Source organism: Notothenia coriiceps, unplaced genomic scaffold, assembly GCF_000735185.1.
Source record: "Notothenia coriiceps isolate Sejong01 unplaced genomic scaffold, NC01 NC01_scaffold00026422, whole genome shotgun sequence".
Classification (NCBI taxonomy): Eukaryota; Metazoa; Chordata; class Actinopteri; order Perciformes; family Nototheniidae; genus Notothenia; species Notothenia coriiceps.
Window position 1 is genome coordinate 1,040,236 of NW_011359123.1, and position 23,119 is coordinate 1,063,354.

The 23,119-nt window shown below is 40.5% G+C and overlaps 1 protein-coding gene across 4 annotated transcripts in view; it reads left to right on the plus strand.

The window, feature by feature from the left end:
* Positions 1–1,042: 1,042 nt before the first annotated feature.
* The window catches only part of atp8a1 (ATPase phospholipid transporting 8A1), a 119,547-nt gene continuing 97,470 nt past the window's right edge, over positions 1,043–23,119 (plus strand). For all 4 annotated transcript variants that reach the window (XM_010784558.1, XM_010784560.1, XM_010784559.1 and 1 more), the window contains exons 1-2: positions 1,043–1,415; positions 17,640–17,754. In XM_010784558.1, coding sequence (XP_010782860.1) covers positions 1,367–1,415; positions 17,640–17,754 — 164 coding nt within the window. In that variant the 5' untranslated portion in view covers positions 1,043–1,366. The remainder of the gene's footprint in view (positions 1,416–17,639; positions 17,755–23,119) is intronic.

Consider the following 23,119-nt stretch of genomic DNA (forward strand, 5'->3'; position numbering starts at 1 on the left):
GAGTTTAGTTTTTCCTACAGGAAAGGACTAATCTTTAAATCATTAGTCTATCTGTTGGTGACATAAAATGGGTGCTTAATGAAAGGTGTGTATTACTTCTGCCATATTAGACATTCAGAATCATCCTTGAATGTTATCAGACCATCTGGAGTTGCAGGTGCAAATGATGATGGAGTATACAGCCACATGGCCTACAACCAAATGTCCATGTAGATAAAACCGAACAACATCTTAAAGAAGCCCAGTGCTCAAAGTGTGGTTACTGGACATTTCTTTAGCTCACCATTTACAGCCAGGTTATTCTCGAATATATTGTCAGACAAAGACTAGACTACAAAATGTCCTAATATCATATATATATATTTTTTTGGAGATCTAAAATATTCACATATTACAAGTTATGTTTCAACTATGATTTGGGATAAAGTGATGTTCACAATGTATTTATAAACTAAGAGATATCATCCTAATGAAATGCAACATTATACGTTTTTAATAAAACTGATTAAGAAATCACCAAATACAAAGAAATGTCAATGTAAGGCAAAATAGAGTATAGGCTACCTGTTTTTCTAATTTGTTACTTTACTTTAATGTTTGAGCATCGTATTAAATCGTATTAAACATGTTAGTTCTTCAGGGTTTGTCATTTGCTTACTGTGCACTAACTATTCATACCTTAATAACTATATTTTAAAAGAGAATAAGACTTAATTGTGATAAGCCAACTTCCACCCAGGGTACAATTGTTGTGTCTTCAAGCTGTGAACAACATCTACTGCAGAGGGGGGAGGCGCCCACTTTAAAGAATACTTTGTTATCCAATTTGTAAAATTGATTGGTGTTTAAAACATTTTCAGCCCATCCAATAACATCTTGAAGTATGTGTTTATTGTATCCTCCTTTAAATAAGATTTCATGATTTATATATTTACTAACCGCAGTGAAATGAGAGTTATTATGTTTAAGCACCCCCCTCCCGCTGCGGTTGAATGTGGTACGGTCCATAATGTGAAGCGGCACCGTCCCCCTCACGTCTGTTTATGGTAAATCTGTGTCCACTCCTGCCATACCGAAGGCGTCTATCGGCCCTACAATCCTCCGTGTGAACCGGGATGCTGGGGGTTCCGTGAATCCGTGGGATCCGGGGCATGCTTCTGTCACCACCAGGAAATGAATGTTGTTTATACCTCGCCTGTGCCTCTCATTAGTGGGTAACACGCAGCAGTACTGTCCGCATGAGAGAGGTTCCTTACATTTGTAGCCGTTTTTTTTATTTATTATTTGACGGTTAAAAGGAGCCAGACACAGGGAACGAGCCGCGGCCGCCTGACAGGTGCCCTCGCCCGGCTCTGCGTGGAGAGAGATGCCGCCCGTCCGGAGAACCATGTCGGACCTTCGCAGCCGAGCCGAGGGTATGTAAAGACGATTTCACTCCATTGAGTGTGTTGCGGGAATCTTGGGAAACCAGGCTATTTTTTTCGAAACCTAAAGAAGGCTAGCCGGTAGCTGTCTGGAAGTATAGGACCGTAACTTGCTAGCTAAAGCTGTGATTAACCAACAAGGGGTCAAGGAAACCCCGGGGCCTTGAGAGTTTTCTGAGGAAAATAACATATTTTAATGTATTTTAAAAGTCTAATGTAATTTCCATATCTGCAGCTTTAATATGGGTTTTCCCAGATAAGTTATTTATACAATGGGTGTCTGTCGTGTGCATGAAACTGAATGTAGGGTGCACCTGACCCAGCACACCGTGCACCCATCCAGACTGGGAGTCCCTCACCAGCCTGTCCTGCCCTCCACTAAAGTACCAATATCAGATTAGATTACATTAGATTAGATTCAACTTTAATGTTATTGCAAAGAGTGACATTGCGTAAACAACGAAATGCAGTTAGCATCTAATCAAATAATTAGTAAAGTACAGTGTTATGCTTAGTATAATATACATATATACATCTGACAGTATCGACACTGTAAAGAGGCATACACATAACAAACAGCAGTATAAAAATGTAATATACTTTAGATCAGAAATACAAATAAACAGTTTAATATCTCAGCAAGTAGAACCAGGAATACTGCAATGTTAATGCTTCATGTCAGTAGACACAGGTCCTACAGCGCAATAACAAGTGTCCAGCACAGACATCTACAGTAGTGTGGGACTAATAATACAGCCATTGTGATTCTGCTGGGACCCCCACTTCTTCAATGCACCAGTAACTTTCCACTAAATCTCAGTGGGGTTTGCCAAGGAAGGAGGATACAGATACATCCACATTATCTAAGTGATTTGATAGGGATTTGTTTATGTTAGGGCTCTAAATGTTGCTTAATAGCTTTGGGTGGCAAGGTCTTTTTGTTTATCCAGGAGAAGAGCACCCATGGCTTGGCATATACAGGTTTATTACTGGCTGCAGATGGACAGTCCTAGAGGGCTTCTTCCCTTTTAAATTCCTCCCATGTCTTGTTTGTCGCCTACCCTGACCTCTGACCTCCAGCAGAATGGATCTCCAGTGATCAATAACATATCGTTTTGTTATGATCTATGGTGCGGTTTGGGTTTCTCCTCACACTAAACGTAGTGAAGCTGTCGTGGTTTGATTTGGGATTGCTCGGGTTTGATTTATAGATGTAGGCCCAGGCTTGTATCTCAATCTGAGTTATTGCTGTTGAGTATATTTTTATTTGGCTGCTAAAGCAAGCAGTCTGGATGTTTTAAAGTGAATTAAAATTAACTTCCTCCAATTTGTATTTTATGTTGTAGATAAGTTGTTGTTTCCTTGATAAATTGTACCATCTCACTCACGTCTAATGCAGTAACTGAACTGCATTGTATGGAACAGTTGAGTATGTGTTCATACAGGAAGTATTACTAAACTATGTCCTTCTTCCAAAAAGTCATGACTGTGGAAATGCCTTTTTAAAGAGACATGGGATTCAAATAAAAAATGCAGTATTTGTGACCATGAAGAACTGTCTGCAGAAGAACACATAACAAAGACCAACATGTGATTCCCTTATTTTGTGGTGTAAAACATAATGGGCACCTCATCCATATCCATAATGTAAAGCATCATTGAATCATTTGTGACTTACAAACGCAAATGTACTGCTTTTCTTAAATCATCTGGATCTTATGGCGGTATCTTTGATTGACTCCATACAATCAATCAGTTGTCTTTAAGTCAGATTATGCATAACTCATAAATACGTTTTTTTCAATTTATTATTATGTGCCCAATTGTGGTATTGAGCATACCTGCATATCCGTATTAAAAACAGTTAGCCTTGATGTCACCATTTGTATTACTTCCAATAATGGAGAATACAGTAGAACATTTAATGTGACAGATCTTGGTCTTAAAGATTGCCTTTCTGATTTCTGACTGCAGGGCAGACAGTTAATAATGATCAATGATGATGAATGTGATCATTAAAACTGACTATAGTGCAGTGGTTTTACACAAATTAAATGATAAAAATAGGGCAGTAGTATGTCAGCAAACCAATTTCTGTAAAGTTAAATTGAGTTTTTAAAAAACGAAAATTGCGTAAGCAGGGTTAATCTCACGCTTGTTATAAACCGTTGTTTAGTTGTAATTTTTTTTTTTTTTCTTCTGTAGTTTTAAAATGTGCTGGTAATTAGAAAGCAATTTGTCGTCATGTACACCAGAAATAATGATATGCCACAGAAGGAACTGGGAGAGATCTAAATAATTAAATACTAATATAAATTCCATAGGAAACTGTTGACCAATGTGGCTGCTGCAGTCACAAGAGCAAACACATGAATAATGCAGCAGCTATTGCTGCCACTCCCAACCCCCACCTACCACACACCACCTTTTAGGCAACAAAGAGCAAACGACTTGCTGTTTTTCACTCCGCTCCATGGCACTAAGCGTACGCTATCACCCTTCCCGCTTTAGTGAAGAGACTATCATATTGTCTTCGCAAGCATATGTCTTGAATGTAGGATTCGATCAAGTCGTGTTCAGTGCCAGGTTTACCACCTTTGCTGCTGTACACACACCTGTATCTCCAGCCTTATGGTTCTCTAGTGAAATATTATTCTCTGTTCTATTACATATCTTTTGGCTGCTTTTATGAAAGCCTGAGCCCACTCCCCACTGTTCAGTTTTATTTTTTAATCACCACACTGCATCAGGCAGGCTTCCATCTAGAAAGGGCAGCCCTCTGCCAGGCTTACCACCTAATCCATCAGCGGCCTGTCCGTCAGCTCTCCCCGCTGCACACTCCCCAGTCTTGCCCACCACGTGCCGCTCCACTCCTTGTCGCTCTTCTCGGATGTGCTGTGGAAACATCCGACATCAATGCCGATCTGTGCCTGCATGTGTTGCCAAAATAACCTTATCTGGGACACTTTGGGTTCTGATGACGTCAGCATGTGATCCTGCGTCGACAGCCACCTTTTGACGTTTATCTTTCCAATACAAATTTCCATGATTGGCGCCAAGGCTCTTAATACCTGCTTCCTCTGTCGATGGTAAAGCTGATCGACAAGTTAAGTCTAGCCTGATGGCAAAAAGCATCCTGTTTGCAGTCTTAGCTTGCACGCTTATCTTCAGGCAGACAAAATCCCCTCACACAATTGACACTTAAGGCAGGTAAGCTTGTCCTGTGAGGATGAACCTATCAAAGGACGCAATACTTGTCTTTCTGTGTCAGCTGATTCACAGGATATAAGGCGCCCCTTAGCATCTGATTGCCCACATACAAGTTTGAAAAGACACAAAGTAGTGTGCTTCTTCTTTTAAGCATTATACCTCTACTTTTCTGTCATTCTCAAGGTTTTTTTCATGTGTAAGTGAAGCAGAATTTCCCCCCGTAGCATTTCAATAAGCCTCTGTCTGAATAGTGGGAACAGCATGGGGAGGGAGACTGGAGGGGGATAGACGGCTCCCTTCTGAAGGGATCGAGAGCTGCCCATGTGCCTGGTGGATCACTGGCTGATAATAATGTGGCACAAAAGCCCAACACGCCACTAAATCCCTTGTCTGGGGCCACTGGTGTGTCATATCAAGTCCCCTCGGGCCTCTCTACTCTCTCGATGTGCCGGCATGACATCTCCTCTCCTCTATTTTCCACTTAATGTCCTGCCTCCATCACTAACCTGCAGCCAGTCTAATATGGGTTTCTTCAGAGACCCAATTTCCTTCACCTCAATGATTCTCCTCTGTTGCAGAGGAAAGTGGATGTGGCAGGTCGATGTGAGGAAGGGGAGATGTGAAATGCTCATGTGCACGTGTCCATGCAGTAAAGGATGCAGAGAACACAGCACCTATTCTAATGTTTGCTCATGTGCATTGGTATATTGACCTAGGATGATGAAGAGCTAATGAGTGAGACACTTGGCAGAGAGTGTCACGAGGATTTCCGGTTAACACGAAAATGATTCGCCCTGTTAAGGGCTGCAACTTACAATTATCTAGAATTCCAACCATCTGCCCACAACCAAGGGAATTACATTTCCAGGAATATAAAACACAGAAAAGCAGCAATTCCTCACATGCGAGAAGCTGTATCCAGAGAATAATTGCATTTTCAAACAGTGACAATCAAATTAGTTTTTACTTGCTTAATTCATCCATTAATAAAATGTAGTATTTCTTTTCTTTCAAAATGTATTGCTGTACTTGTGAACAAAAATATTAGATCCCTTAAATAATCCCTAGATTCTAAGGAAAAAAGTGAATAATAAATATTAGCAAGGTGTGACATTTTGCATAAAGTCTTATTACATCTTAAAGATGTAAATATGTTGGCACTAGAAAAGTACAATTACATTGAATAAATATCTTTATTGCTGTTTCTATAAACAAGAAAAAAAAAATACATTATTGCCATGAACAAAAACTAAGAATTGATCGTAGTAGTCAATATAATATTTAAGGATCGAGTAACTGGAAAATTGGGAAACTGATAGCTTTCCCAACCTTACTGTAATGTCTTAAAGGGCCTGTAGGAGCCATTTAGGGGTGTTTCTACCATTTCTACTGATCATAATTCCATTGTTGAGGTATACTAAAATTGATTTATAGATTTGTGCACTTTTCCAAAATCACATTGGTTTCTCTGGGCATCTCTGTATAGTATGTGTATTCACTCTCTGCCCTAAACGGCTTGTTGGACCTCCTGCCCCCCCCCTCCCTATGAGCCCAGTGGCCGTCTGCGAGACAGCGAGATACAGCGAAACCCAGCCCGAAACCAGCCCGAGTACACACACACACCCGCAGCCTGGCTGGGAGTTTTGTGTGTGTGCTCACACACCGACTCACAGCCTCGCTGCGTCCCACCGTCTCGGCGGAGCTGCAGCTGAGAAAAGATTGAGTGTGTGTGAGGAAGTCTGTGGATTGGTCGATTTGGACCAATCCACAGACTTAACGTAACGGCTCCGCGGACGTAACGTAACGGTTCCCGGATTGGTCCATTTGGACCAATGGGTCCATTTGGGTATGGGCAAGTCACTGTACCCAGGAAGAAAAAGAGACATCTCCAACGAGGCGTTCTGGGGCAGCATGGACAGGTATTTTCTGTACTAGACTTTTACTCGCTACAGGGTGTACTTTGAGGGTTTGTGGCTCTGCAGACCGATTACATGCAGAAAAAGCTACATAACGCACAAGGGGACGGATAATAACTGGAAAAGCATGACATGAGACCTTTAATATTCGTCATGGTTTATAAACTATAAATTTCTCTGAATCGATTATAGCCTCTGATCTGCAGGTCAGCGGGAGATCCCCGGTAATGTTGCTCAGATCAAACTTTATTTACGAGCGACTGAAAAGCTGTGTTGCAAACATATGTTCCTAGGGACATAAATCTTCTCAGCCTCTATCAGCTCATAAGATGTACAGTAGCTCCGCTCTCACCTCCTGCTCCCAAACGTCAAATCATTCATGAAAGCAGCAATAGACAGTGAGAAAGAGGCCTTTAACTGTATCCGCAATCATCGTTTTTCCTTTGCTGGTGTCTCGTTTCTGGCCGGGCTGTGTTTGTCTCAGTGATGCACACACACACATGAACAGCAGGGGAATGCAGCAGAAGCCTGCACGTGCCAGGAGACGGTCAATGTGATCGTGTCACAGCGGGAGGACAAGGTCAGATGGAGAGGTGTCGGCAGGCACTGCACAGGAAAGCAACACCATCAAAGGCCGGGCAGATAAAGCTCCGGCTACCCTTGACCCCAGAGTCTCCGGGATCTTACAACCTTGTTCCCGTTTCCACTCTACTGTATGACCGACTAGGCCACAGTGCTGCAATCACACCATTTTAGGACTTCCATATTTTACTGCATTACTTACTGTGTTAAAGCGATCAATTATTAAGATTCATCTCGTTGGAAAATACGCGAGAGGGTCTGTTTGTGAATAGGTGGACATTAGTGATGTATGGCTAAAGTAAAGGCATAGTAGCAGCAGGTACATTCTAAATGATAGCTCGTACTAGTGTAACGATATATATGCTTAAAAACTGGTTATGATAAATGTACCGTCAAACACAATAATAAGTGATGTGAGTAGTGTACCATTGAATGCTCAGGTTTTATAGCCTAAATATAGCCCTTTTTGAACAGTTTAGTAACTTACTGATCACCTTCTCAGTATTCCTATAACAAGAAAATAATAATGCTCTTACCGGCTTCATGAATATCTGTGCTCCTGCAGTAAAAGCTGGGTACTTGATCCTGTTATTAATAGATACAGTCTGCTATCATGCCGGCTAGCTGACTGCTACCTTATGAAGACACCTGAATCAATAATATACAAGGATAGCATCCATTTTATTATGTGCTCTATAGAGCTGAAATAGTGTGTGCGTCTGTGTGTGTGCGTCTGAGTTGTGCACATGTGTTCTTACTCTGTTCTGGATGATGGAGGTGCCTGTGTTTTTCCAGTTTAGCTTACACATTACTATCATGTCACCTCAGGTCAGTGAGCATCACTCAAACACTGTGGTAGATGAATTGTTATTCCTCACGCATTTTAGATATTGCAGCTATTTTAAAATGTAAAATAAATAAGCTATGTAAGCGATTTCAAGCTTATTGAATTTATAGTTGACAGCAGAACAAATACCCTAGGAAACAAAAATGATTTGTAAAAGTTAGATAGGAATCATAGATAAAGAAAATCAGTGTTGACTGTTGGTAGGAGACATGAGGCAAACTGATCTGAAAGCTAAATGCTTATTATTTAAACTCCTCTCCTTTGATTTCTACATCCTTACCTCTGAGAGTAAACCTAAACACATGTTTTTATAAGCAGTCTAAATAAAAAAACAATGTAATCATTCATGACTTGGTCTTGATTAGACTGTCGGACAGGATACAACAATCTAGTTCACATTCAATCTACAGTATCTGACCCTACAGCAGTGACACACAAAGAAAGACCTTTTAACAAAGCAATGTGGTCTTTTGTTCCTGTTAGTTGCATAACTGAGAAGCTGTGCTGCATAATGCAGCTACACAAATGTTTATTTATAGTGTGTGGTAAGCCTCTAAATGCTAAAAGTTACTTTACTCTCAGGATGATTTCTACTAACTTTGGGAATCCTTCAACCTTCATTTATCGTCATGCTTATGTTAACATTTAGCTTATAGGTACAGCCCTACTGAGCAAACCTATATACTATTATTTAAGTTCATTATATTCCTTAATGATCACGTGATGTGACACATGTGTTGTCTGACATTTTCTTCCAGCACTACTGAGGGTGTTCCAGCAGCTGTGGAGGAGCCTTAAGCTAAATGAAAAAGTGGTTGACATGCTGTGTGATGTTCTGGCTAATAGAACCTAATGTCATATTTTATAACATTTTATGCCGACAAGGAACAGTAGTTTGTGGTCAAGAACAACACTGACGCAACACTATTGTGTTAATCAGTGATAATCACAAGTTGTATTTCCTGTTTTCAGACCATTTGAATTTCATATGCCCTTCCCTTTTATCATTCATAAGGTCACACACAGTGGAATGGATTCTGTCCCTGCAGATCCCTCTCTAAGCCAGGACATCCCTGTGATGTCACAGCGAAACCCAGCTGCCCGTGTTGTCCCGGGACTGTCTGTCCCACTGTAGCCCGATTGAGCCTATAGGGAGCCAGACGGAGCGGGACTGGGAGGGGGATTAAATCTGCAGCTGCCCTGTTGTTGTTATGAGTGCTGGTTACAGCATTGTGATCTGATAAGCGACTTATGGATGTTACCGTTGCTTAACTTGAGGCAGTATCTATACCCCCCCCCCCCCCATTTCTTCCCCCTCAATTCACAAATACTTGGAATTACAATTATGGGGGGCTGCTCTGTCTACTGAAACGTTTATTTGGTATTAATGAAACATGTCCAGATCTTTCTTTGATGGTGTTGAGCAGATATACGTGGCACGTTGGGCTCAGTGAGTTGAGTGATCCCAAAGCCCAGGGTTTTGGAAGTAATTTGACCCTAATAACTATGGTGATAGCCTCAGGTTAAAGTGAACAATGTGTAGATTGACAATGCTGAACTCCATATTACACCTCACCTTACTTATTACCTCTTTTTTATTACTTGTACCATGGTGGTGTGTTTTTACAGGAGCCAAGTAAAGATTTCAGAATGTTGGATGCAGTTTTTCTTCCCAAAGTTCTTGACTGTGGTTTGGCTGCCATTCGTTTGTGTTAGATCAATGTCAGTAGCCCCGAGCGGCCTGGCCCCTCCCACCCTGGGATTATTGAATGAATCGCGTGGGAGCCTAGTCGTGGCCAGGTCACGTGTCTCCTCATCCACTCTTTATTGACCAGCTTACAACTCTCTCAGGCTCATCGCTGCTTGTTCAGGATCTCAACGGTTAGATCGGACTCCGCCTGGACCTCTTCCTGGAAGAACAAGACGCCTTCTTTTTCCTATTTGATTTTCATGCAGATGGATGTTATACCTCCAGTGGTTGAATCAAGGGCCTTTCTGACGAATCCCAGGGTTTAGTCATGGAGCTAACTGACTCATCACAGTGTAATCAAAGAAATAGTAGGTGACCACAAGTTGTAAAATGTTCTTTTACGATTTGTTGTTTAAGCTTGAGGTCAATCATGACTTGCAAAAATAAGATACGGTTGCTAAGTATATCTTGGCTCCCTCAACGATTCCTAGTTGATCCTCTTATTTAAAAAATGAGGATTAGTGCTGTAAAGGTAGCCAATATACTTGCCATGTTATGGGTATGTATTCTTAAAGTAGTGCTTAGTTCTGTGTAGTGTTCTTTTAATATTGAACCCTGACATTCTGTGACCGGTCACATGCTTGAGTATCATGTCATTATTGTCATTGAGGCGTTTACTCTTGCTTGTGTTGACAGTCATGGCAGCAATCATTTTTACCCCCTGCACGTCTGCCTGACCTGAACACACATGACCTCTCGGGGTATCATAAATCTGAGGAGGAGGGGATTGTACTCTACCTTTTTTCATTTATGAACACCTCATAAATAATTATAGAGGGATATTAAGTTAGTTTTCCTCATTCAAAACTCAAGTCTGTTTTTTTGCATTGAACTATATGGTAACCACAGTTAGCTTTTATTATATATATATTCAAATAAAAAGTATTCTAGTCTTATTGATATACCTTTTTTAAGTAATATCAAAAAATCACTCAGGTATCACAGCAAGGATTTTCCATGCCTGATGGTTGCAGTGTCCTACAACACAAGGATAAAAAGACAGACCGGGGGAAGACCGGCATGCCTTGGCCAATGCCAAAGCATGCTGCGCCCAGTTTCATCCCCATTGGGCGACGTCTCTAAAAAACGTGCCCCCTTGAGACTATTGTTCCACCCGTCTGTCTGTTGGCTGACACAAGCAATAATCTTGACATCTGGCCTGCATCCAAACTCATTACGACACTTCATGGCATTGATCCTTCCTCTCGAGGCTTCCCCTCCACAGCTGAGCTCTCTACTGCTGAGCTTTATTTGGCTCCTTGTTACTCTTTTCTCTTTCCATGCCTCTTACATTGTTTTTAAACAGCCTGCTAGTATGGCTAATATGCCGGCTCCATTAAGAGATGAAAGGTGTTGTTATGAAGCGTAATATAACACAGATTAAGAAGCATGTTCGCAGTGAGTACCCGCCCAGTTTCACATTCTCACTCTCTTTATTGATGTCAGGGTACTTGAGCCGTGACACGCCTGCAGTTAATGAAATTAGTGCTGAGAAAATGCACAGTGTCCACCAGGGAATATTAAGAGCAGTTCCCACTGAGACATCTGTGGAAGTGGCGGAGTACATTATCCATACATTGTGCTAGAAACTAAGGATAGATCCTATTAATGCGTGCAGAGGGGGGAGGCTGTTGAAAGGCTATTTTCATTAGCCAACCTCCTCCACCTCTCACCCCCAGACACTTGGACTGCGCTGTTAGCCTGTCCGGGTTGGCCTTGTGTGCTACTTTTACATTTGGTGAAGGCCACAGTTACAGTTGGTGTGCACATGAATATCAAACTAGTTCTATTGTTATATGTTGTACGTCCAATGTAACACTGCCTTACTGTATAATAATAGAGGTGCATTTACTTGACTACTAACTTCTAATCCAATTATAGTGTTCAATATGTAGCCTTTTATTGGATCAGGTGTGCGAGAAAAGTAGCTGTAGCACAAACATAGAGAAGTGTAGGAAAAATATGTACATTGTTACAACTTTGGTCTTTTGTTATCTATTTTATAACTCATTTATTTATTCAGACTGCTTCCTGAAAAAGAAAGAGTAAATAATTGTATGACATTAGGAATGTGAATATTTCTGTATTTTGTTTCTAAGGGCTAATTGAAATTGATTAAGAGTAGTAATAATGTTGTAAAGTTGACAGTTTTAAGATTTAAATAAGTTGTATCAACTGTCATTTGAACAAACAAATGAAAACCTAAGACAATAGGTCACAAATAAACCCTTTTTATAAAAATAATAGTGTTTAGCATTTCTTAATTCTCATTGAGTGCAAGATTATTTCAATTTCAAGTTGTACAAAAACTAAACATTTTACAAAATACAATTTGTAAACTAACTGCCCTATAGTTTTTTTGGAAGTTTTGAATCTTGAGTCCTACATGAATCGATCAAATATGTTAAGAATGAATAATAAGTGTATGTTATTATTCCAACAGTGTTGCCTGCAGTTGACTTTGATTCAACCCCCTAAGTCAACGCTGCTCTACAGAGAGAGCAAAGGGACAAAGTTAAGCAGTAGCAGTTCCACCTGCGACTGGTGCATTGCAGCACCTGGCCGAGTGCGGCACCGCGGCTCCTGCTGCGAGGCTCTTTCAGAACACACAGACACAACATCCATCACAGCTGCTCAGACGCTCCTCTGGCCTGCTATTTCACAATGGCCGTATGCTGCAGTCACTATGCCAGCCCACTGTTTCCATTTGTCATTGTTGACACTAATTCGTAGATCACACAAGCTTCTCAAAGATTTACTTTCTTGGCTTACGTTGTTTGCTGGCTTTACATTTGATGTGGAAGCTGAGATCGCTCTTTGGCGTATAATCGATAACTATTGAGGTTTGAGCGTCACCTAAACACTGGCCATATAATACTGCTGCAAACTCAAAGTTGAGATTTTCTCTTCTTAATTTGTCATTGTATGATTTGTCTGCAGTATACAGACAATGATTACACAAGGAGAACGAGATGGAGAATTGCTTGTACTCCAGGTCAACTCACAAGCCTGTGATGTTATGATTTATGGCTTTCACCTTAACCCCAAGGCCCCCAGGGCACCCCGGAAAAAATCCCTTATATAAAAAGAATACCAATCCGCTTGTATTATGGTATGTCCCCAACAGTCCCCAATTTGTATAGTTGGGGACTGTTTACAGGTGTGGTTTAACCTACTTCGGTAGTTTCCTTGTGGTTATGAGAGCATGTCTTATCAATGCAGTAGAAATGCCCTAAATGATTGATGTTTCTATAGTTGGGGGGAGGGGGGGGATATTCTGTGACAACTTTTTTGTGGTGAACACAAAGGAAGGCGTATAGTATTTGCAAGGAAACAGTTTGGTTCCTTTTGAAAAGGCTACTGCATAACAAACTTAGAAGCTGCTAAGTGTGATTCCATAAGGTATAAATGAATCCGTCCCATTATTTAAATATGCTCCAACATTTTATACGGTTTCCCTTGGCTCACACAACACCCTTTCACCAAGTGTCCTGAAAATCGCACTGTTCGTTTCCTGCTTTCGAACAAAAGAAAACACACAGAAAAGTATCCTCCTTGGCTGAGGTAAAAATGGGATTATAAATGTAGCCACAGTCGTGCAGCGCTGTCCTCCTCCGGTCTCATCCCAGTGAGGTAGGATGCCTTTGAGTCAATGTCCTTTCTCTCACCTTTACTCAGTGCTGTTACTCATTCCTAACCACCTGTCCTCCCAGTGTCACCAGGTGAGCTCCTGGCTGTATTTTCTCTTATTATTTTGGATGAAATAGGCTAGGCCTTAAGGCGGAGGAAAGTTATTACCCTATTGCAAGAAGGGGCCCCACGACCTCCAAGGTGATGTAAGGACAGTGGATCAACTCTTGCGGAATATTAAGTAATGCCATGGTGCAGTGGCGTAACAAGGTTGTGATTGGCCCCGGTGCAAATATTGTTTTGGGCCCCCCCATCGCCTCAAACATAAGCGCACGCTGATGCACTCACACACGCACGGAAATACACATAGTTACACCACTGCCATGGTGGCACATGCAGTGCTTTTAATACATGTTCATATCTTAGATGGATGAGGTAATGTTTCTGTAAATCCTCACCTGGCTTCAAAGTAGATTTATACTTATCCCAGGATTGAATTTTGATCCCATGAGGATATCGCTGATCAAATATGTAACTTTATACTGTGTCCTATTACTAAACAGCTGTCAAAGCAAGTTCTCGTGTTTCTGGGAAATGTTTTGGTTAAATTGATTTCAGGGAATTTTGGGCAAATAGTTACTTTTCCGACATCCTTAAGTCTTGCTTATACTCTCTTTTTACCAACCAACCTCTGTCTTGCTTTATAGACGACCCTGTATGACCCACTGTATACACAAATAGATCTATAATTAATTCAAGGAACCACTTGTTGACTACATCATATTATTGACACCAGGCACTCAGCCTATAATGGTCCTTGACAAGTGCTGTCATAGCAGGACGTTTCCCTACTTAAGCGCTATCTACACTCTATAATCGCCGGCCTCGTTCCCGTACTCTTTTGTCACCACGCTAATCCAATAAACCACCTATGCTGATCTGACGTCTTGCATAACGGCGCTGGGATAGCCAACCCATGTTTCCCCCGGTGACCAGATGACTACGGGGTGCCAGTTATATTTAGCCCTGCAGCACATGCTTAGGAGAGAAACTATCAGGAGATGATGGCGCGAAGAAGGAAAGTTTGGCAGTCGCTCCTCCGGTAATCCTCTCTGCAAAGCCAAGTGGACCATTAAAATAACAAGACCTGTCATTTAAGGTTCAGGGTTTGTGTAACATCAGTGACGGAGTGCCAAGCAGAGTAAGATGAGAATGCTAGAGGGGAAAAAAATCTGAGAAAGTTGCGAGTGTGTAAGCCTTTTGTCTCTTCCTGACTTGACAAGGAAGAAATACTGCAGGCAGGGGGAGGCCCGCAGGTTGCAACTGGGCCATATCCGCTATGAGTCTCTGGTTACAGGACCTCATGACTCTGCGTTTTGTTGTTGTTGATGTTTCTAACAGTCAGCCAGCTTCCCTTCATGTCACTTCTTTCCTTTTTTAAACTCCAGGGTTTATCTGTAGTTGTGGAAGCTATGCTATGCCTCCCCTTACCTCATAACTCCTAACACCACTACTACCTTCCACATGCGAGGGAAGGCCACGCAGCAGCCGCCGGATCACATGCATGTAACGTGAGAGTTTGGGAAAACTGTTGACTTAAGACTTTTACAGTAGTGCTCTCTTAGCAATGCTGAGGACATTAAGATAGATACATCAGATAAAACAGAAGGTCGGGTCATTTGAACCACGGGAATACTATTTTCCATCATTTCTCATTTTACAAACAAGATTATCCCTGTCAAATCTGCCTCTGTAGTCGTGTCAGATATTTCAACTTCAAATGCTACAGTTTAGCATAAGATTTCAGCCACCAACTGCTGTGACTTCAACAAATAATTAGGATTATTTTCATCATAAAATTGATTTATAAAATGTTTGTTAATGCCAACAGAAGTCTACGAATAAATCTCATAAAGCCCTTATGTCTTTCACTGTCTGACCAATAGACCAAACCCCAGTTTACTGTTTTATATAAAGAAGAGAAGTAAATAGTAGTAAGCAGTAAATCCTGCTATCTGAGAAGCTTTAAGCTGCTAGTATTCTCTCTTTTCTTTTTGCTAGCTTCATGAAAACGATTTGTTCTATCAGAATCAGAAACGGGTTTATTGCCAGGTAGGTTCACACATACGAGGAATTTGACTTGATGTCATGGTGCATACAGCAAATATAAAACAAAGGATCGAATATAAAACAAAAACTCTTTAAGGACACTGTAATAAAATATAGTTAAGCAGCAACAAAATAAAGCAGTAATTTACAGAGAAATGGAATACAATGAGTTATAGAATATGAAATTATTATCATACAATTATTGACCAACCAATGGGTATACTAATTCACCGTTACTTTAAACATTGGTAAAGCAGAAGTGCCAAATTTAATTTCATAAAGGTTAGTCCGAAGACTGAACGTATACCCTGAACATAATCATAATCGAGGCTCAGGCAACATTTAGCTGGGCTTCTTTACTAGCACCTATTTAGAGCACGGTGTTTAACAAGGTTTTCAAAATGAGAAATGTTAATGCTCTTCCACGATATCATTTCTCTGCCTTAAGTTTCTCCTTCCACACCAGGAGAAGTCTCCGTACGATGATATTTATTGGTTTACAAATAGCTGAAGTGTATTTATTATATGTGTTCATCATTTTGAGAGATGATGAAAAGAGGAAAGCTTTATTCGGGGTATTGGTCCTTTTGTCATTTTTAAATGTTTAAATGTCACTCTGTTTTCAAAAGAAAGATTCTTCTTTTCGCCGTCCCGCACTGCAGTAAGCAACTTCAAGCTAGAGGCTTGAGATAGTTCCAATGCAACCTCCCTAGACATCCTTTTTTCATGATGCAGCACCTGTCTCCAGCATGAAAGCTTGCATGTTAACTGTCCATCTGTGAGCTTTTCGATCTTGCCTACAGAGGCAAACTTAGACCCATGAGGCAGCTTGCCAATACAAATATAAACATATTTGTGAGTGGTTTTTTAAAAAGCAAAAACTGCATTGCTGAGAAACGAGCATCTCTGCGACCCACGTAGAGCCCTCGTATGAAGTGTTGGTTTAGCCTACATGGCTCCATCCCACTTTGTTGAACCTAGTGGGAGAAGGGTAATGCTCACTCTTACAGAAATTGAGAGTTAAGCAGTGTTATCCACCCCAATGATTGTGTAAAAAACATTTCGCAATGAACAGCTGCTTCTGCCAATGAAGCACATTAAAAAAAAAGTATTTTATTGACTTGTCAGTAATGCTTAATATCTGAGTGAGGAATGAAACAGTTCTCTAGGTTGTTCTTATGCATTTGGTCTGAACTTAAAAGCACAACACATTTGTTTCAAATACTTGCATGCTACAAGTCTTTACATGACACCACATTACTGTAACTGATCCTCACAGATGAGTCCTTCTACTGTTACTAACAGGATGTCAATCTAGACAGGAAATGCCCCTCTCTAACACGTTTCTGGCTACAAATGGAAAATGTTCATTGGCAGTTCGAAAAATCGGACTAAAAATAATTGACTGAGTGCTTGAGCATGTCACAACCACATTTTACAGATTGGTCTTTATACAAATAGAAGTTGAGGAAACTACAAGTATCTTAAAACAGACAACATGAGGAATGACTGTACAGTAGATATGTTGGTTTGTATGAGTCATGCTGTTAAGCAGTCAAGCCCTGTAATATTATATAACAGTATTTCTTTGAGCTGGCGTTATACTGTGGAGGCGGTTAATGAGAGATGTATTGTCAGTGGCATGTCATTTGGAAATCCCACTGTAGGACTTTTTAAAGCACTGCCACCCCCTCACTTCATTAAGATAATAATTTAAGCATTACACTGCTATTACATATTGCTCCTGATCTAAGGCAAGTGTATCATGTAGAGAAATACCAATGTCGGATCGAAATATTGTGACTGCAGTTACTACTTCAATGACTAATACACTGTGTACTCCATGACAAATACAATCGAATCAAAATCATTCGTTTTTAGTTTGACTCTTTCTCTTTTGAAAAGTTTCCCAATGAGACATTTTACAATACCAGCTTTATCCATCACAGCACCAACAACTTCTATGTTTCAGGTTTCTAAAGAACCAAGGTCAACTGTTTATAAAGTTTTGAATTCAGGGACTTACCTTTTACAGACTCTGAAGACTCCTTCGGGGACTTTTCGACACGCACCAACTGAAAGACTTCAAAACACCTTTTCATCTTACCTTTGTTTAAGCTCAAGGCAGATTTAGTTTCTTATAGAATGTCTTTCTTTCTCCCACGCTGCAGGATATGCGAAGACAGAGGACACAGCAGAAAGGACGTCCTTAGCTGACCAGGCGGATGCCCGGATGATATACCTCAACCAGCCGCAGTTTGCCAAGTTCTGCAACAATCGAGTCAGGTAAGGAGTTATTGTATTTATGGAAATGTAATGACGATGAAGACAAATATTCATCATCTGAATGATCAAGGTAGTTGCATTGAGGTAATATAAGTGTGGGAGCATAACTATCACTGTTGTAAACGTTAGTGCTGACCATTGTGTTTGGTATACATGTAGTATTACCACAGCTACTGTCCGGTGGTATTCCATGTGAACCTAATACTTGGGTGGTAGTAATGTTTGCATGGTCTACATTTAGAGTGGCCCTAGATGAACCCTGGTGCACGATTGCAGTATTAGGTCTGTGGTGGTCTGTTTGTACCTTCTTCAGAGTAAAATCCTTAGCGGCTTGTCGTTTTCTACGCCTCCCACATTAATTAAACTGACATTTAGCGCTTTCTTGTGTTCATTTGGTGCTGGAAAACAAAACCTCTCAAAGTGAACTATCAGTGCAGCCTCAATGGTGCAAAGGAGTGGAAGTACACAGTGGTCTGCTACACAAGTACATCCATATTCCTTCACATTTTGAGTAAATTGCGTCTCACTAAGCTAAGGAAGAAACACACTTCAAGCTATACAATCATAAAAAATGCCGGAAATATAGTGAGATTTTTAACACGAGATAAAGACACATTTTTCATGCTGTAGAGGGTTAATGAGCATCCGATGAGTATAAACCTCTGTCTTTAATTGCCATGACAACGAGCATCCCAGCAGTCACATGGTCGACCTTTAGCACTTCTCATCCAGCCTTTCCGGTGATATTATGGTGCATTCAAAGATGCTTTTCCTTTTCCGATGGCACTCAACATGAAGTTGTATGTAACTGCTTAAGAGCTCACATTTAAACTGTATTCTCTCATGGATTTGTCTGTTTGTGCTATTTTTAACTTGCTCCTGGCAACCCAGAGGCCATCACTGCTTTGCATGGTGACCTGCAGTATAACTTGCCACTTTGCCTTCAACCCTACATTAACCTTTAGAGTCACAAGCATAACGGTTGAATTGAAGAATGAATTGCTGCGTGGCGGCTATACTTAAATGTCAGCCTGGGGAAAATGTCTCAAAAGGAAGCTTTCTGTAAAATTCAGAATTCATTTTAAGGGTCCTTTTGAACATATGTTGAGAAAAATCATGTCTTAAAGGGAAACACATACTTGTATTTAACCCTATTAAGATGACTAAATACAATCCCCGAGTTAAAACAGTCTAAAGAGGTGTAGTTTTTAATGTGAGGAGCTGCTGGGCTGTATCGGGTACCATGACAGCCCCCTCAGCCATATGATATTTGATAAGTACCTGCAAGATTTGTATCACCAGTGACGCCTTAGTCCATTTTACACAGGCTGGATCTTTTTATGTTGTTGGTCCTCCTGGAGGAGTGCAGTGCTTTTAGCATTAAAGGTCAGGTTTGTTAGGTCAGTTCATCCTCTGTCAGTGAATATTACTGTTAGCATTCCTGCTGCATGAGTAGCTTGAGATGTGTATGTGCTTACAAAGACACTGCTGTATGAAGCAGTGTCTAATGGCTATCCCATTTCTTAGGTCAGCTTCGTTTATTGACATGACCAACAAGAGACACAAGCAGATAAGAAAATTGCAGAATATCTTCCTTTACTACGTTTTTTGTGTGTGATCTTAGCAGATGCGATCATGAATTCTGTTGTCTGTGTTCACTGATAAACACAGGAAAATATCACATTAGTTCCTTTATGGAAAGTTCATGCTGTTAACACACACACCCTCAACATTAGGCAGATAAAATGATCAAGGAGAAATCATCGTCACAGACTTCCCATTATTATATTTATCAGAAGTATGATAGCTGCTGCACTGACAGCCAATCCAATACTTGCTTTACATAAAATATCAATTTTATAATTATGTAAATTAACAGCAATATGTTTAAAGTGTGACTGTTATTTAGACTGTTTTTAGAGACACAAGAGACTGTTCTCTGAGATCACACTGAGCTGAATGGCAGCTTGCATGTTCACACATTTTCAAGCCGCAATTGTACGATCCTCTCCCTCAGATCTGATTGTAATGCAGCCAAGTTTTTTCTTTTTAAATGATTTCACTTTGTTAAGTGCTGCAGCGTTGTATCAACAGTGACGTACACAGCTTGCAGACAACTTGAGTATTTGCATTCTGAATATGCCCCAAAATGTGGCTGAAGCCTTGATAGCCCATCAGGCGTTAGACTGCTTTAAAGATCACATTTGTTCAAGAGAACTGGCTGCTGTCTGCCTCACAGTCTGTCTGCCACCTGTGGAGACACCTACAGGAGCTGGGTCGGCAATATATGGTGAATCTAATCTTACAAGCAGGCAGCCATCACAGGTTTTCTGCTTTCACTTGCTCTCATTTTCCCTCTGCAGCATCAATACCTGCCACAGCGTATGTGACTCCTGCTCCACAACATTAAGGCAGCCAGCTCTCTTTTGTATGCATGTGGAGTGTTTATTTAGATACTGGTAGATCTGGTTGTTTTGTAAAGGTTGTTAATCACTGAAATGTCCACAATTCATCCTGTAGCGAACAGGAGTGGCTGTACAAACACCTTTTGCTTTCACGTGTCCATGACATGCACATATTGATACGGTGAGTGAAGCAGGTAGGACCCAAACGCAGATAACACTTGATATAACCTTTATTTCAAGCTCTAACATAAACTTGGAACAGACAAAACACTCTCCGGTGAACTAAGTCACACACAAAAGAAGCACCAACACTGAACACAGGAGGAGACAAGACTAAATACACAGAAGGGTAATCACAGGACAAGAAACAGCTGGGCAGGGGAGGAGAAACACAAGGGCCACAGGTGAACACAATCAGATAACTAGACACACCAGGGAACGAATGACAAGAGGAAAAACACAGGGAAAAGGACCAGACAATAACCCAGAGGAAAACATGACATGGAAAACAGCAAAAACACCCAAAACTACAACCGTGACATGAACCCAGGAGCGTGACACATATTGCATGCTTTGTGTGGAAAACAAGAGATCATTCTGACATGCATGCATACAACAGACAGTCATGGACACCAACACACAAAAAGCACACTGACTTACTAAAGTGTGTAGTGTTGTCTGAGAAGAGTTCCTTAATTTGCCGTGGTCACTGTATCACATGACCTTGTAAACATTTCACCAAGTGGTATTTTAACATCTTTGTCCAACAACTCGTGGACTTTATATCATTATGACCACATTTGAGCTTCTCAGAGAAATTAAATACAACGTTTTGCACAGAATAAAGTTTCACTATCACATTTAACTGTTGAGAGGCAGTACTACTGTTGTTATACACACAAATAGACACATCTTGAAAGGCCATTAAACATCTGTAAAGAATAATGAACCAACCTGTTGTTCAGCTTCATGCAGGCTGCTGTATTTGCTAAGCTAAACGTGTAATATTTATGCTAAGTCAACAACTTGTCCGACCATACAAACACCATATAAAAATTCAGTATACAATTTGATCCATTCAACATATACAAAATATATAAACATCATTCTGAATGATACAAGGGTCTGCCAATGAGCTGTCTGAATAGACTGTGATTGTTCTGCATGAGCTTCAGTGGCTAGCTGACGCCTCGGGATGATTTGATTATCTCTCTTGTGGTTTACTGTACACTGCTACATCCTGCTGGCCTCAGATGGAAGAGATTGACCCACAAAGGACTATACTGTATTTGAAAAGTGTGACATAACCCGTTAGTATTGACTCTTGTTTGTAGCTTTTAGTTTATCTATTTTTATAGGATAAAGAAAACTGTATTTGGGAAGTTTATAAGAAGAGCTTCTGTAATTTAACAAGTAAAAGGAAGAAATGGTGTGGTTAGACTGATGTGTTCCACTTTGCATCCTAGAGCTTATCAGCGTTGACATCACAAGTCATGGTTTCTGATGCTGTTAAAGGTTTGTTTACTTAAAACACACGCATGCTTACAGCAATACAGGCCTACACTTGGAATTATGATAATGTCAAAATAGGCCTACATGATATTTTTAGTTTGTTGAAGTTTTGTCATGTTGCAGAACATCCTCATTGGCTCTCCTCCCGGCTTCTCTTTCAGTGTGGTTACATGTGACTTTAGTGCTATTCACCTGTCGAATTATGGAGTAGTTCAATTGTTACATTCTTTTTTTCTTGCATTTAAATCCACCCATACATGTTTCACTCCAATGGGAAGATCTGCGTTGTGTTTTGCTACGTTTAACTCTTCATAAAAGATGTTAGATGTGACGAAGTGTGGCTCAAAAGAGGAAAGAAAACACTTCATGACATGTCGATCTTCTTGTTTTGACTTGTCAGACAAACCAAAATACCGACTCATAATGACTTCCTGTAATTTCAAACCTTTCTACTGTGGTAGAAATGTTGCTAGATACTGCATTAAAAAAAAGGAGCGTCTCTCATGTTGTCTTGATCTTCAGGGCACGGCCAGGAAATATCATATTATACCCATAATCATCCATTAAGCAGATTGTTAAATGAGTTTGGGAAGTGAGACAGTGACCAGAGGCCTGTACTACGAAGCCGGATTTTCGCTTTGCGAGCTGACTTCGGGGGAAACTCTGGGTTTCCGGTCCTACGACGCTGGTTCACTTTTTAGTGGGCTAGATCGCCATAGTATCTTATGCTGAGCGGCTAGCCTGGTCCGGAGCAGGTTAGGTTTCAGGATAAGAGATCAACTCAGTGAAAGCACCGCCTGCTGACCAATCAGAGCTCAGTGTGCGGAGTTTAAAGCGATCAAGTCATATTACAGGAGAAAGGAAATACAGTTTAAACTGCCGTTGCAGCAAAGACGGCCGGCAAAAATCACCGACTGTGTGAACGTGAAAATGAATAGAATATCACCTCCCATCTTCAGAGCAATCTGACTTTTATAACATTAGCTTTAAGAAAGCTTACTTAAATATCAGCCACAACATAAGTAACCGCATCAAAGTAACATTACGTAAAGTCTGCGGCACTGTGAGTGCAGACGTCGATGTGTCCCATTATCATTCATATCACATTATCATTCATATCACATCCTAATCTATCATATTCCTTATTTGAGTCAGCTTCTTGAGCCGTATCTGGCCGTGCAACACTTACAGTGTCACATACTGTATGCAGAAGTATTAAGATAAGATAAGATCGTACTTTATTGATCCCAATTTGGGAAATTGTTTTTGTTGCAGCAGCATAAAAGACAAGGTGTTTTACAATAAAACAAAACTAGAAATAAACAAGAATAGAAAAAAAATAAAACATCGAAAATATACATGTAGATATTATATATACAACTATATACGTATATTTAAGCAATAGCTCACGACAGGACGTGGTATATGCTCATTATATCACAGCTAAG